General features: G+C 51.1%; 1 protein-coding gene across 1 annotated transcript; it reads left to right on the top strand.

Moving 5' to 3' along the window:
• Nucleotides 1-693: 693 nt before the first annotated feature.
• On the top strand, nucleotides 694-12293 carry LOC308511913 (olfactory receptor 10V1-like; the record flags this gene model as incomplete). Its single annotated transcript, XM_081081744.1, has 2 exons — nucleotides 694-1274; nucleotides 12269-12293. The coding sequence occupies 2 exons, from the start codon at nucleotides 694-696 to the stop codon at nucleotides 12291-12293; spliced, it is 606 nt and encodes a 201-aa protein (XP_080937870.1).
• Nucleotides 12294-14630: the final 2337 nt, after the last annotated feature.

Raw genomic sequence — 14630 nt, 5'->3', positions numbered from 1 at the left:
TCAGCCAGATATCCTGAGTTTCTGAAAATGCACGCCTTGGTCCACTGGTGACCAAGAGCAGCAAATGTTCTTGAACATGACAAGAGCTCTAATAAGAGCGAGGAGTGCTTAATTAAAGAAGTAATTAGACACATTTGTAATACCTTAACTAATAATAATAATAATAATAATAATAATAATAATAATAATAAAAGAAGTAATTAGCTTTGTACATAGGACGCTTAGAGTTTGAAAGAGAATACTTATTTGATGGTTTGTGGGGAGAATGCAATGCTCCCTCTCCTCTTATCCCACCCTAGAAAAGGGTGTGTTTGAACTGAGTGAAAGTAAAGGACATAAGGGGGCTGTGGCATGAATGATAAAACTATTTCAATGAGCAGCTCTTTATTCTCAGTGATCAGAGGGCAGAATGTAAGAAGCTCATAGAACATAGACCAGGGCCAAGCCTGGCAAAGTGGGTTGGAGGCCCTGGAGAGGTGGCTACACTCTCATCTGTGGAAAGGGCTGCAGAGTCTCCCACAACTTGGACAATTGCTAGAAAACTGCCTTTTCCAGCCCAGGAGTTCTACAGGGGAATATAAGATGCCCCGCTGCAGAAAAACCACACCTTAAGCTCCAAACAGCCGATCAGTGATTCTCTCTCATCGTTGATGTTTCTGTCTCTCTCTCCCTCTCACTTCCTCTCTGAAATAAATGCACCTCTTCATCGCTCTGGGAGGAGCAGAGTGTTTCCTCCTGGCCGTGATGGCCTACGACCGCTTCGTGGCCATCTGCACGCCCCTGCGCTACACACTCATCGTCACCAGGGTCCTCTGTCTGCAGATGCTGGCTCTGGCATGCGTCAGCGGCTTTGCACTCTCGCTCACTCTTACCACCCTGATATTCCTCTTGCCCTTCTGTCAGTCCCATGAGATCAATCATTTCTTCTGTGACATCCCTGCTGTGCTGTTCCTGGCCTGCTCAGACACACGAGCCAATGAGATTGCCGTCTTCGTGGTCTGCACGCTCATCCTGTTGATTCCCTTCTTACTGATACTGCTCTCCTACGGATTCATTATCACCGCCATCCTCAGCATCCACTCAGCCCAGGGCAGGAGCAAAGCCTTCTCCACCTGTGCCGGGCACCTGCTGGTCTCTCTTCTGCACTACGGCTGTGCAATATTCATCTACATTCGCCCCAAGTCATGCTACACCCCAGAACAGGACAAGATCGTGTCCTTAATCTACACCAATGTAACTCCCACGTTCTACCCCATGGAACAAGGAAGTCAATGGTGCCCTGAGGCTCTAACTGGTTTGGCTCAGTGGATAGAGCATTGGCCTGCGGATTGAAAGGTCCCAGATTCGATTCCTGTCAAGGGCATGTACCTTCGTTGCGGGCATATCCCCAGTAGGGGGTGTGTATAAAGCAGCTGATTGATGTTTCTAACTCTCTATCCCAGCCGTGGGCAAACTACGGCCCCCGGGCCGGATCCGGCCCATTTGAAATGAATAAAACTAAAAAAAAAAAAAAGACCGTACCCTTTTGTGTAATGATGTTTACTTTGAATTTATATTAGTTCACACAAACACTCCATCCATGCTTTTGTTCCGGCCCTCCGGTCCAGTTTAAGAACCCATTGTGGCCCTTGAGTCAAAAAGTTTGCCCACCCCTGCTCTATCCCTCTCTCTTTGTCTCTGTAAAAAATCAATAAAGTATAATTTTTAAAAAAGGTGCCCTCATGAGACTCCTAGGGAGCTATAACTAGATGAGGCGGCAGCCTAAAGCCAGGTGAAGGGCAAAGTAGACTGACTCCACCAGGACTAATCTGACCCCTGACAAGAACCCACTGGGTCATCTCACTGCACACCTTGTGGCTCCACTTCTCCCTTTGAGGGCTGATCCCTGGTTCTGCATGCACCTGAACTTTACCACACTCTTTCCTATGCTCAGAGAGATGGAACAAATCCTAATCCTGAGGCTTTCCAAAACGCAGCCATTCAAGGGGTGTTTTGTTGTCCCTTCGTGGACAATTACATTCATTATCTGGGACATGGTCAGAGGCATGGCCACCAACAGGAAGAAAGTCATGAGCTGACCCAAAGAAAACATTAAGGCACCACTTCTCTGGACAAAGAGTTAGCAAGGATAAAATAGAAGAATTTCCCAAGCCTAAACTAGGCAAAGTGAAGGCGTGGAAAGGCAGAGCCTCCCAGAAATTTAATCCTGCATCACCACAAAACAACCTAGCGATCACTTGAGATACAACAGTGCAAAGCAAACAGCAGCAGCCCTGGGGGCCTGTGACCTGCTCTGCCCCATCAGCTCACCATCCTCACGAAGGCATTTCACTCACTGTCCACCCCAGTCCAGCCTCTGGGCCAGGTGACCCTCCTCCTTGCGTTGCTTAAAGGGCCACTTGCTCCTGGTAGGCAGTGCAGACTGCCCTTCCTCCCCCCTGCCCTGCCCTGCTGGGGGAGGTGCCCCTCCACCGTGGCCACAAGTGCTTACTCATCGCCCAGCACTGAAATGAATTGTCCCTGCCTGGCCTGGGGGCACCTGCAGGCAAGAGGTGTGATTACTCTCTATTACCAGAGACCTGGCACCTAACAGGCACTCAGTACGCAGTAACCAAACTGTGAGCCCCATGGCTTCGGCTTACCTTCCCACCCCGGCTGCTAGTGAATGAAAGCCTTCACACCTGCTGAGCCGAGGCCACTGTGTTCAGGGACTCATGTCAGACGGAAAGATCTCAAGAGAGTGTTTGCTGACCCCACTCCCACCCACAGGCTGGGCTCTGTGCCATGGACCCTGAATTTTCCTCCATCATGGCACTGAGCAAGCAAGAATTGTTGATGGAATAAATGAATGAATGATTGGGCACCTTGTGTGTAACAGGCACTGGGCATAGCACTGGGGCTACAGAAGAGCAACACAGACCCTGCCCTCAAGGAGCTCACAAATTATCCTGGGGGATTGGGCACCGAAACAACTTTATTTCACACAATCGTTACCAGCTCTTCAGAGGAAGGAGTGACTTGTCCCAACCCCAAACCTAGGAACACCCACATTCTGCTAAAAGGGTCAGGAATGGGGCGACTGGGTCCTTGATGACCCTTCATTGGACAAGTAAACCAGCATGATGACCCTCTCCCTGTAGACTTGACAATCAGTCAATACAGGTCTTTATAGTTTAAGCCCCAAAAGCATTCCTTACTGACACAGAAAAACCCAATGAGCATCAGCTATTTCCAACCTTGCCTGTCTCCTCAATTTGTAGCTCCTCCTACCCACCTCATGATGCGTAGGCGATGACCCCATCTTCTACACCAAAGAGGCCCCAGGGCCACCAGAGGGGCACTCCTCAATGGCAGTGGCAGATCTGGGTGGACAGGAACCATGTAGATAGATCATTTTTCCCAGTGCCCAGCCCTGCTTGCTTTTTGGTCAGAAGGATCACCTAGAGCAGTGGTTGGCAAACTGCGGCTTGCGAGCCACATGCGGCTCTTTGGCCCCTTGAGTGTGGCTCTTCCACAAAATACCACATGCAGACGCGCACATACACTGCGATTGAAACTTCGTGGCCCATGCGCAGAAGTCGGTATTTTGTGGAAGAGCCACACTAAAGGGGCCAAAGAGCCACATGTGGTTCATGAGCCGCAGTTTACTGACCACTGCCCTAGAGCAGCGGTGGCCACCTGGTGATCCTCAGACCACTGGTGGTCTGTGAGGTCCGAAAGGTTGGCGACCAGTGCCCTAGAGGCTCTGCCCAGGAGCTTACACACCAGCAGATTCCTGGTCACAGTCAGGGCTATGGGTGCTGTGCCAAAGTTAGGCTCAGGTTGCTATCAATGGGCAATGCTATTCCCCATCTTCTGGGATTGTGGTGAGGATTCGTGGATAAGCCCGGAAAGCGATGCCTGGGCAGCACCTGGCATACAGGGTGCCGATCAATGGAAACAGGGATTAGCGAGCTGATGGGTACTGGGTCCTTCCATGTTGCCCCCTCACCCTCCGGATGCCCTTCCTTCGGTGCCCTCAGAGCTGGGAGAGGCTGCAGCCTGGAAGGTTTGGGGGGCTGACTCCCTGAGGAGGTCCTGCGGGAAACTTAGATGGCGACTCCAGCTGGATCCCAGGGAAGGTGGTGATCATTGATTCCATATGGCTACGGAGAGAGCGATCAGGAGTGAGGGGGAGACAGACAGCGACCAAAATGGTAGCAGTTTGTTGCCCACAATACCCCACTGCAGCCCCATGTGGGCCCTGTGCTGCTGGGCCATCTGATGCCCTTACAAACGGTGCACGGATGCCCATCTATTTGGACAAGGCATCGTGGTTCATGCCAAATATCTTTTTAGATATATTTATTGCATTCCATACAAGTCCTCTTTGCTTCAGAAATGTGAAGGTCTTAACCGCTGTGCAGCCAGAGGGTTTAGGCTAGATCTGGTGCTATCAAGATACAGGCTGGATGTGCTGAACACCTACATCGCTGCGGGTGCATGTGCTGCTTGCTCATGCACACATATGCACCTGTACTTAGAAGGATTAGAGAGAAAAATATTACTTTGTGTCATCTTGATGAAATGCTGATGACATCAAACTTGCAGTTGCCTCTAGAGCAGCGGTTCTCAACCTGTGGGTCGTGATCCCTTTGGCGGTCGAACGACCCTTTCACAGGGGTCGCCCAAGACCATCCTGCATGTCAGATATTTACATGACGATTCATAACAGTAGCAACATGACAGTTATGAAGTAGCAACGAAAATAATTTTATGGTTGGGTCACAACATGAGGAACTATATTTAAAGGGCCAGAAGGTTGAGAACCACTGCTCTAGAGGAATAAGTGTCCATGTCGGATGGGCATTATGTGTGGAGTTTAGGAAGGATTGCTCTTGGGAAGCAGCTCAAAGTCATGAGGACAGCAGGGCTGTGCCACACGGGCCCCACAGTCATTAGGCTGGGTCCCCAGGCTCCGTGACTTCAGGGACTTCACCACAGTCCTCCTACCTGCATCAGGAAAAGGGGCCAAGGGCAAACACCTTCAAAGGAAAGATTGGCCTTCAGTGAATAGAAGAGGATAATTCAAACTTGAGCAAAGTAGTTCACTTGGGAACTAATTAGAAGTTTCTCTGAACAACAATTGCTGAATAACTTAATTTTTCTCTGTTTACAATTGTAATTGATGCCCACTGTCAAAATTAGAAAAAAATTGGGCAAGTTTGGAAAAAAAAATAATTACCCATCATCTCCCTACTAAAGATAACCACAATGAAAATGTTGGTGTACTTCGGGATGGAATGAGGTCATTCATGTTTAGTATTTAGAACAGTGACTGGAACATGGTAATCACTCAATGCATGTTATTGCTTTTTAAAAAAAATCTCATCTAAAAGTTGTTCTTATTAGTTTTAGAGGAGAAAAAGTGACAGAGAAACCTTGATGTGAGAGAGAAACAGGTCGGTTGCCTTCTGACTGGCCTGACCGGGAATCAAACCAACTACCTAGGACAGTGGTTGGCAAACTGCGGCTCGCGAGCCACATGCGGCTCTTTGGCCCCTTGAGTGTGGCTCTCCCACAAAATACCGATTTCTGCGCATGGGCCACGAAATTTCAATCGCACTGTATGTGCGCGCCTGCATGTGGTATTTTGTGGAAGAGCCACACTCAAGGGGCCAAAGAGCCGCATGTGGCTCGCAAGCCGCAGTTTGCCGACCACTGAATGTTTCCACACAGGGAATTGAACCTGTAACCTTTTGATGTATAGGATGACGCTCCAAACACCTGAGGCACCCGGCCGGGGTCATGTTATTGGTTATTATTATTCCCTTGTTAATAAGCTTAGGAAAGCCTTGCCCTGTCCAAAAAGCAAAGTTCATCTAATTTTTTTCTAGTATTTACACTTTGATTTTATTGTGTGATAATACAAAAAAACCTACCCATTATAAACAATTCATATCACTTAAAAATCAGTAGCATAAATGGAAAAGCATTCCTTCACATACTTACCCCCGTGTCTCAGTGTGATACATTAAAAGCAGCTTCTGACCCCAGTGCTCATTTGTCCCATCCTATTTCATTCATTAAACAGTCACTTGCACCTCCGAAGTGTCCTTCAAAGTATTTGTCCCGTGAGTCTTGGCTGCGTCAGCAGAGAGCTGTGTCCAGGTGCAAACTCCCCTGCACTCCCAGGCCCCCTGTGCACAGGCTGTGTGGAGGCAGGAGAAGGGGGCGTGCAGGGAGCTGGAGGGGAGCGCGGGCACTGGGAACAGAGGTGTCCTCCCCAGCAGTGTGGCCTCAGGGGACACGAGGGGCGCAGGGGCCCAGATTCTCAGCAGGAACAGGCAGCCTGCAGGCGAGGGTGGGCAGGAAGATTCCAGAGATAAGTAGACAGCACAGGAAGGCGCTCCTTAGCGGGTCAGAGCAGAGCCCTTCACGTGTCACCTGTCCAGCCTGCTTCTCCCTCCTCGGCCCCATGGCAGCGTGACCCAGTTATGCCAATCCCTGGGGGTCCTCCTTGTCACCACACTGTTCGCCCTCCCCACTCAGTCCTTGCTGGATCTGTGGCTCTTACCTGCTAACAGCTACTTCCTGTGTTTCCTCTTGAATCCCTTCACCCACCTGCCCTGCTTGCTGTGTTCCTGTCTGGGATTCTGTCATCCTTTCTCCCCAAGGAGACAGCGCCCTGGGAAAGGCTTTCTGCAGGCTTCCCTCCCTGCTGTACTATTCCCAGTTCCCGGAACAGTGTGGGGCGTGGAGACCCCAGAACAAGTACTTCCCCATGGGAGCAGCTGGATGTGGGGAGGCCTCCCCTGTACCCTCCGTCCCTTCCCCTCTCCCATCCCCCAAACACAAGCAGAGGTGGAGCAGGAGCGGCTTTGTAAAATAACATTTCAATTGTCACATTTCCAGGTTGATTTATTAGTGGGGTTTTTTTTGGTGTTTATTTTTTTAGGAGAAAGGGATGTCCCCTTTGATAAGTCCCATCCCCTCTCACCCCTCAACGTGATCTCAAGGTGTGGGGAAAGTCTTTTGAGAATCTACTCAGCTGTAAGATAGCACGGCCTGTCTTACAAAGCTTTCCCGCCAGGTTTGGGATTAGCTGTGACACAGACATGGCTTAAGTAAAGCTGCTACATGGAATACTTGAGATGTGGGAAGTGCATCAGCCTTAAGCTCAGATAGGGGCCCATTCCCTGACCCCTTCCCTGGCTGGTGCCCACAGTTGTGCCAAGCCAGGGGAGGAGTCCCTGATCCTTGGGAGGGACAGAACACCACATCTACCTACTCTTAACTTGTGGGCAGAAGGAGAGTGTTGGCACAGAAACACCCCTCCAGGCATTGCCCTAGCCCTGCCCACCTCTCTGTACCTTTCCTGGTGACTTGATCTCCTTTACAGACAGATCAGCTGACACAGGGTGTCCTACCAACTGAGGGCTCCTGGCACCTCTGACACCACCAGCCTTCTCCCCATCTCCAGCACACCCAGCCTCCCACACCTAGGGGGAGGGAGAGCCCCCAGGAGGGCTGAGCCAGCGGAGGGTAAAGCAGCTGGGTTGTCCCAGGGCTGGTGCTGCGGCTCCTTTTCTGCTTGTGTCCAACTTGCTGGTCCCTCCTGAGCGCCTGGACCCCGCCCGCCCCAGCCTGAGGTCTGAGACAGGGCGGTGTGCGTGCGGGCAGAGGCAGAGGGGCCGGCAGCACTAAGAGGTGCTGAAGGAGCAAGGCCCATCCACCGCCTCCTCCAGCGTCTGAGTTGGGGTTCACGGGGGCAGGGCAGGCAGGGCCAGGCGGGATCCCGGGGGACCGGCCCAGAGGCCCCTGACCCACTCTCAGACCAACGACAGGGACCCCCAGCGGCCAGCTGTTCAACGTGAGGGTAGCTGGGCGGGCACCCGCACAGGCTCTGAGGCTCCCCCGCCAGCCTGTTGCTGGGCAGGCTTCGCGGGATACAGTCACGTGCCCAGGGCACTCATTGGCTGGGTTTCTGGCCAATGGAACAGGGCCTGTTTGCCTGCATGCGCTCTGGGCCTTCAAGTGGGGTCACCGGCTAGGGGGCGGAGCTTCCTGTCAGACCGTTGGCGCCTCTGGGGGAGCGGCTCTCAGAAGTCCCAAAGAGAGGCTGAGGGGCCATGGAGGATGACGACGGTGTCCCAGGCCGCGGGGCCGAAGATGGGGAAGGACAGGCCATTCCGGGTGACCCTGGCATCCCAGATGGCCCTGGAGGCCACGAGGGCCCCGGGAGAGGCGGCAGCGGGGAGGCCGGTGCTGTCGCCAGGGAAGCGCCACAGGTCGCCCGGGCCGTCGACGCTCCTGGGCCAAACGCAGATGCCGAGCCATTGCCCATGGCCGGAAGGCCAAGACCAGACATTTTCCAGTTGTATCCTATTTGAGGAGGGGCCGGGTGGTCAGGGGGACGGACCTAGGCCAGACACTGGGTCGGGAGGAGGGGTCAGCCTGGGGTAGGGAGGGAAGAGGGGCGGGGCCGGCCGGGGGTGGGGGGGCGGGGGGCTGAGGGGATGGGTAATGGCGGACAGTGGAGATGGTGGGGGAGGCGGCCTGAGGGACCAGGAAGGAGGGACCATACGTGAGGGGACTAAGACGGGGGAGAGTGGCCTGAGTGGAAGCAGCAAAGTCTGGATGGGATGGTGCCTTAACTGACTCTCCTCTAGCTCCGTCCTGGTGCCATTCAGCTCATCCGTGGAGGCAGTGAGAGCGTGCCATTTCCTGGGCCCGCGTACCCAATCTCATGTAGCAGCAGTGGAGCAGGAGCTTATAGTGTCTGACAGTATTCTAACTATGTTAGTTCTAAGGAGGGTCATGGTGGGGGACTGGAGGTGGGGCGGGCAGGTGGCTAGGGTGGGTCTCCCGAGGGTCTTTATAACATTGAATTGGAGATTCTCCCCCCAAAGAAGATCCAGCCATGGCCAGTGAAGCTCAGTGGTTAGTGCCTGGCGAGCACACTGGAGGGTGGAAGGTTCTATCCCCTGTTAAGGGCACCTACCTCGGTTGCAGGTTCAATACCTGCCCCTGCCCCCATCAGTTTATGGGTCAGTGTGTGAGGGAAGCAACTGATGCATGTGTTTCTCCTCTCACATTTATGTTTCTCTCTCTCTCTCTCTCTCTCTCTCTCTCTCTCTCTCGAGCGCGCGCGCGCTCTCTGTCTCTCTCCCCTCTCTCTCCCCCCTCCCTCCCACCTTCCACTCTCTTAAAATAAAAGAAAATAAATAAAATAAAATAATAGAATAGAATAAATAAAAGTCAGTTCTAGGGAGGTATTCAGGGTGAACTGGACCTGTCGCCACCTGAAGGGCCAGAGAGAGCTACGTGCATGCCGATTTTTGTATTTTCTTTTTCCCTCATTTAGCCAATTCACTGCTGAAGATCTTGACCAACTGCAAATTTCTATCACCTCCTGTATCCATGAGCTTTGCCTGCTGATCCGGAACATGCGGCTCACTGTGCCCCCATTTTTTTACTTTATCCCCAGGACGACAAGTGGGGGCTAGGACTAACCTAGAGGCCCTCCCTAGGTAGTGCATGCTTCCCTGAGGCATGGAACCCTACAGGAGTTGCCACTTCAGTATGGGGGCCTGATTGTTTGCTTGTACTGGCCCTTTGTTACTTTCAATTCCATTGTTTTGCTGTTGCTGGAAGAGGGGCTCTAGATTGTGCGTTACAGCAGAAAATACAAGTGAACTGCTACTCTTCTCTGAGTGCGGTTTTCTATTACCTGACACCCTCCACATTTACTTGCCTTTGTCTCTGGGTTGGAGCGGAGATGGGCAATTCAGTTAATCTAGGCAGGAGAAGACAATTTAAGAAAAAAAAGAAAATGAAAATGAATTGTGTCCTGCCATTCAGCATTAACAGCTGCTGGTATTTCTGAATATTTTCTTAGCTTTATAATTGCATTTATATATTGGATGCACAAAATAATATACAATGTATAAGTTTTGCAAATTCAGGATTAAATGTTTCCTGAACTATTTATATTTTCTTTTCTTGTGATGAGAACTTTAAAAATATACTCTATTTATTTGCTTGTTTGTTTATTTTATAATTCTTTGTTGTTGTGTTGCATGTCACCCTTTTCCGCCCATTGAACCCCTCCAGCCCACTCCCGCCCCCCACCCCAAGCCCTTACCACCCATTGTGGCCCTGGGCCATGCATATATGCATACAAGGTCCTTGGTTGATTACTTCCCACCACCCACCCTCCTCCATCTTCCCTCCCATATTCCGCACTCTGTTCCATGCCTCCATGTGTCTGCATCCGCTCCATTCATCAGTTTATTTTGTTATCTGAGAAAAACTTTAAGTACATGTCTCTGGATGCATAAAAGAAGGACAATCATATAATTGCTTAACATTCAGTGTTTCCGTTTTCCTTCTAATACAATGATTCAATGGGATTCTTCTATGATTTTGCGTGAATGGCTATTTCCTCAAGATAGATTCCAACAGGTATAAGGACTGAGTTAAAAATGTACGTTTCTATTTCTTTTCTTAAGGCTGTTAGTCTACAGTACGCAATTGCTATCCAAAAAGTGTGCCCTCCCCCCAGAGTTCTAGTTTGCTCACCTTCTTATACCACTAGGTCAGCAGACACAGGGTTATTTCTCAGTTGAGGGACCCTGGCACCCCTAGCCCTCCCCTGCCATTTGCCACCCCCACCCCTGAGGAGCAAGACTTTACTCCTAGGGGTAAGGACAGCCCATGAGGGCTATGCCAGCAGAGGGTAGAGCAACTGGGAGTTAGTTGTCCCAGGGTGGTGCTCCCGCTCCTGCTACCCTTGTGTCCAGCTGGTCCCACCGGAGCATGTGGATCCAGCCGGCCCAAGCCTGTCACCAGGAGACATGGCAGTGTGCGTGCCTGGCAGAGGCAGTGGGGCTGGCAGCTACCCCTCCCCCCGGCTAGCACCACGAAGTGACAGTGCCCGGGTGAGAAATGGGTGGTGCTGAAGGAGCAAGGCCCATCCATCCCAGCTCCTCCAGGGTCTCAGCTGGGGGTGCATGAGGGCGGGCAGCGCCCAGGAGGGACTCTTAGCGGACCTGTACAGGCTTTGAGGCTCGCCCAGAAACATGGCGTTGGGCAGGCTTAGGGACGGGGGCGGGGGCGGGGGGGGGGGCGGGCAAACAGTCACGTGCCCAGGGCCGCTTCTGGCCAATGGGGGCAGGGCATGTTTGTGCATGCGCTCTGGGGCGCCGAGTGCGATCACCTGCTAGGGGGCAGAGTAGCTTCCGGTTAGAACTTGGGCGCCCCTAGATAGGCGCTCTCAGAAGTCACAAGCAAAGGCCGAGGAGCCATGCAGGCTGAAGAGGGAGGCGCAGGCGGCGTGGCCGAAGATGGGGAAGGCCAGGCCAGGCCAGGCGACACTGGCAACCCAGATCGCCCTGGAGGCCACGAGGGCCCCGGGAGAGGCGGCAGCGGGGAGGCCGGTGCCGATGCCGGGCCAGCGCCACAGGTCTCGCGGCCATTCGCTGCTCCTAGGCCTGGCGCAGATGCCGGGCCAGGGACCAGAGCCAGAAACCCACAGCCACCACGGCGAAGAAGGCTCCAGTTGTATCCTATTTGGCAAGTGGCCGGATGGCCAGGGGGACACAGTAGGCAGGGAGGAGGGGTCGGCCAGGTCTAGGGAGCAAAGAGGGGAGAGAGGTGAGTCGGGCGGCTGATGGGATGGGCCAGTGGTTGGCAGTTGAGATGGGGCGGGGAGGTAGCCTCGGGGACCAGGGAGGGGACTAAGATGAACGAGAGTGGCCTGAGGGGAAGTAGCAACGTCTGTATGGGATGGTTCCTTAACTGAATCTCCTCTAGCTCCATCACAGTGTCTTTGCAGTCACACAGGGAGGCAGTGTTGGCCTTCCAGTACCTGGCCCGGTGTCCCCAGCCCCAACCCATGGTCGTTAAGCAGGAACTCATCGTGGTGGACCACCTTCTAACTATGTTAGTTCTACACAGGGCCACGGTGTGGGGGACGTGGGGTGGGTCAGGTGGCCAGGGTGGTTCTCTGGAGGGTCGTTATAATAGTGAGCTGGAGACCCACGGAAACGTCAGGTCCAAGGGGTTACTTGTGGTGAACCGGGCCTGTCGCCACCTGAGGGAACAGAGAGAGCTCGGTGCAGAGTTATCATATTTAATTTGATTTCCTCCCCCCTTCTTTCAGCCAACTGACTTCAGAAGACCCCGGCCAGCTCCTAATGTCTTTCTCCTCCTGTCTCCATGAGTTTTGCCTGCTGATTCGGACCATGCAGCACATTATGCCTCCGTTTCTTTTCATTAACCCTAGGTCCGAAGAAGAGGACGAAGGCTAACCCAAGGTGCCTCCCTAGGCACTGCATGCTTCCCTGGGCCATGGGTTCCTACCGGGGTTGCCACTTCATCATGGGGGCCCAATTGTGTGCTTGTGTTGGCCCTTCCGCACTCTCACCTCTATTGTTTCCCTGTTGCTGGAGGATGGGGTTCTTAATTGTTTGTTACAGCAGGAAATAAAGGCGAACTGCTGTTCTTGTCCGAGATTATTTTCAGTTACTGCACCTCCAAATCTTTTTTCGCCTTTGTCTCTGGTTTCGTGGGGAGGTGAGAGATTCAGTATTAACTGCTGTCGGTATTTTGGAATATTTTCTTTTATAGTTCCATTTATGTATGAATGGCACAGCAGTAGTATATGACGTGTAATTTTTCCAAGTTCAGGATTAACATTTTTCCGAACTATTTTCATTTAACATATGAGCTCTTTATTTTTCAAAAAATTTTTAAATACATATCAATGGATGCATAAGAGAAGTATAATAGTGTAATTGTTGAACATTTACTGTTTTCATTTTCCCTCTTATAAATAATGATTTGATGGAGTTCTGTATAATTTTATTTGAATGGTTATTTCCTCAAGATAGATCCCAAGAGGTAGAATCGGAGTTAAAAATGTATGTTTCTATTTATTTTTAAGGCTGTTAGCTTACAGTACACAATTGCTGTCCAGAAAGTATGCCCTCCCACCAGAATTCTAGTTTCCCCAGCTATTTATGACAGTAGTTCTGATTCTTGTCCAAAATACCAACAATGCCCTGACCGGTTTGGCTCAGTGGATAGAGCGTCGGCCTGGGGACTGAAGGGTCCCAGGTTCGATTCCGGTCAAGGGCATGTACCTTAGTTGCAGGCCCATCCCCAGTCGGGGGTGTGCAGGAGGCAGCTGATCGATGCTTCTCTCTCATCGATGTTTCTGACTCTCCCTCTCCCTTCCTCTCTGTAAAAAATCAATAAAATATATTTAAAAAAATACCAACAATGACACACACACACAAAATACAACTTAGTTTCCATGAGGAGATCAAACAACCCAGGAACACTAAAATAGGAATTTTTTAAATATATATTTTTATTTCAGAGAGGAAAAGAGAGGGAGAGAGAGATAGAAACATCAAAGAGAGAAATTCATTGATCAGCTGCCTCCTGCATGCCCCACACTAGGGACTGATCCTGCTGTCCAGGCACGCGCCCTGACCAGGAGCCAAACCATGATCTCTTGGGTCATAGGTCCATGCTCAACCACTGAGCCACACCAGCTGGGCATAGAATAGGAATTTTGTGGCTTACTCACATTTCAGATCAGTGATGAACTGTTGAGATGATGAGTTAAGCATTAGAGGGGAGGAAGTTAACTCCTAATATACCTAGTTTCTGGCAACCTTGCCAATCTTGCTTATAGTTTTTATAGCTTTTATGAGGATTACATCAGATTTTCATCCTAGGTGATCAGGTTGTCTGCAGATAAGGCAGTTTGAGATTATTTTGAATTGAGAAATTTTAAAAGAGAGGAAATGGAGAAAAAAACCCATAGAAAAACCGCAAAACTAAAATAGCAGACAGAAACATGAGGGAAAAGAAATAATAGAGATACAGTGCAATCAGAAAACAAAAGGTTAAATGCCTGTAATCAGTCTTCATGTAGCAATAATCACCCTAAATGTAAATGGCCTGGACTCTCCAATCAAAAGGTACAGAGTGGCCGGATCCATTAAACAATAAGACTCTGCTATACGTAACCTTCAGGAGACCCATCTCAGCCCCAAAGACACACATAAGCCCAGGGTGAGTAGGTGGAAGAGGGTACTCCAAACAAACGGCACAGTGAGAAAAGTGGGTTTAGTCCTATTTATATCAGACAAAACAGATGCCAAGGCAAAAAGGTAACAAGAGACGAAGATGGGCATTTATAATGAAAAAGGGGACAATTCATCAAGAAGACATAATACTTATTAACATACTAGTGGCCTGGTGCACAACATTCATGCACATTTAAAGGGGGGTAATTAGAGGAAATATTTTAATATTGCTATTTGCCCTTTCTCTATAGTAGAAGTGTCAGCGATGAAAGAAAATTAATAAAATGTCTATGAAAATCTTCCTCCTGTCAGAGTCTGGGGTGCGCCACGGGACCCAGAGTCAAGTCCCTACCCACCCACGTGCACCTCAAAGTTGCACGAGACCCAGACCCGGCCGGGCCTTCCCCCATTGGGCTAGATCCAGACCTGGCCAGTCCCACCCTTGTCAAGCCCCACCAGGCAGGGGGCACAGCCTCAGGTTCCCTGGCCTGGCGCTGGGGCAGGGGGCATGGCCTGAGGTCCCCCAGCCTGGGCCAGGGTGGCAGG

The sequence above is a fragment of the Myotis nattereri genome (assembly GCF_964212035.1).
Source record: "Myotis nattereri genome assembly, chromosome: X".
NCBI lineage: Eukaryota > Metazoa > Chordata > Mammalia > Chiroptera > Vespertilionidae > Myotis > Myotis nattereri.
Note: the sequence above shows the minus strand (reverse complement) of the source record. Positions and strands in the feature narration are given on the sequence as shown.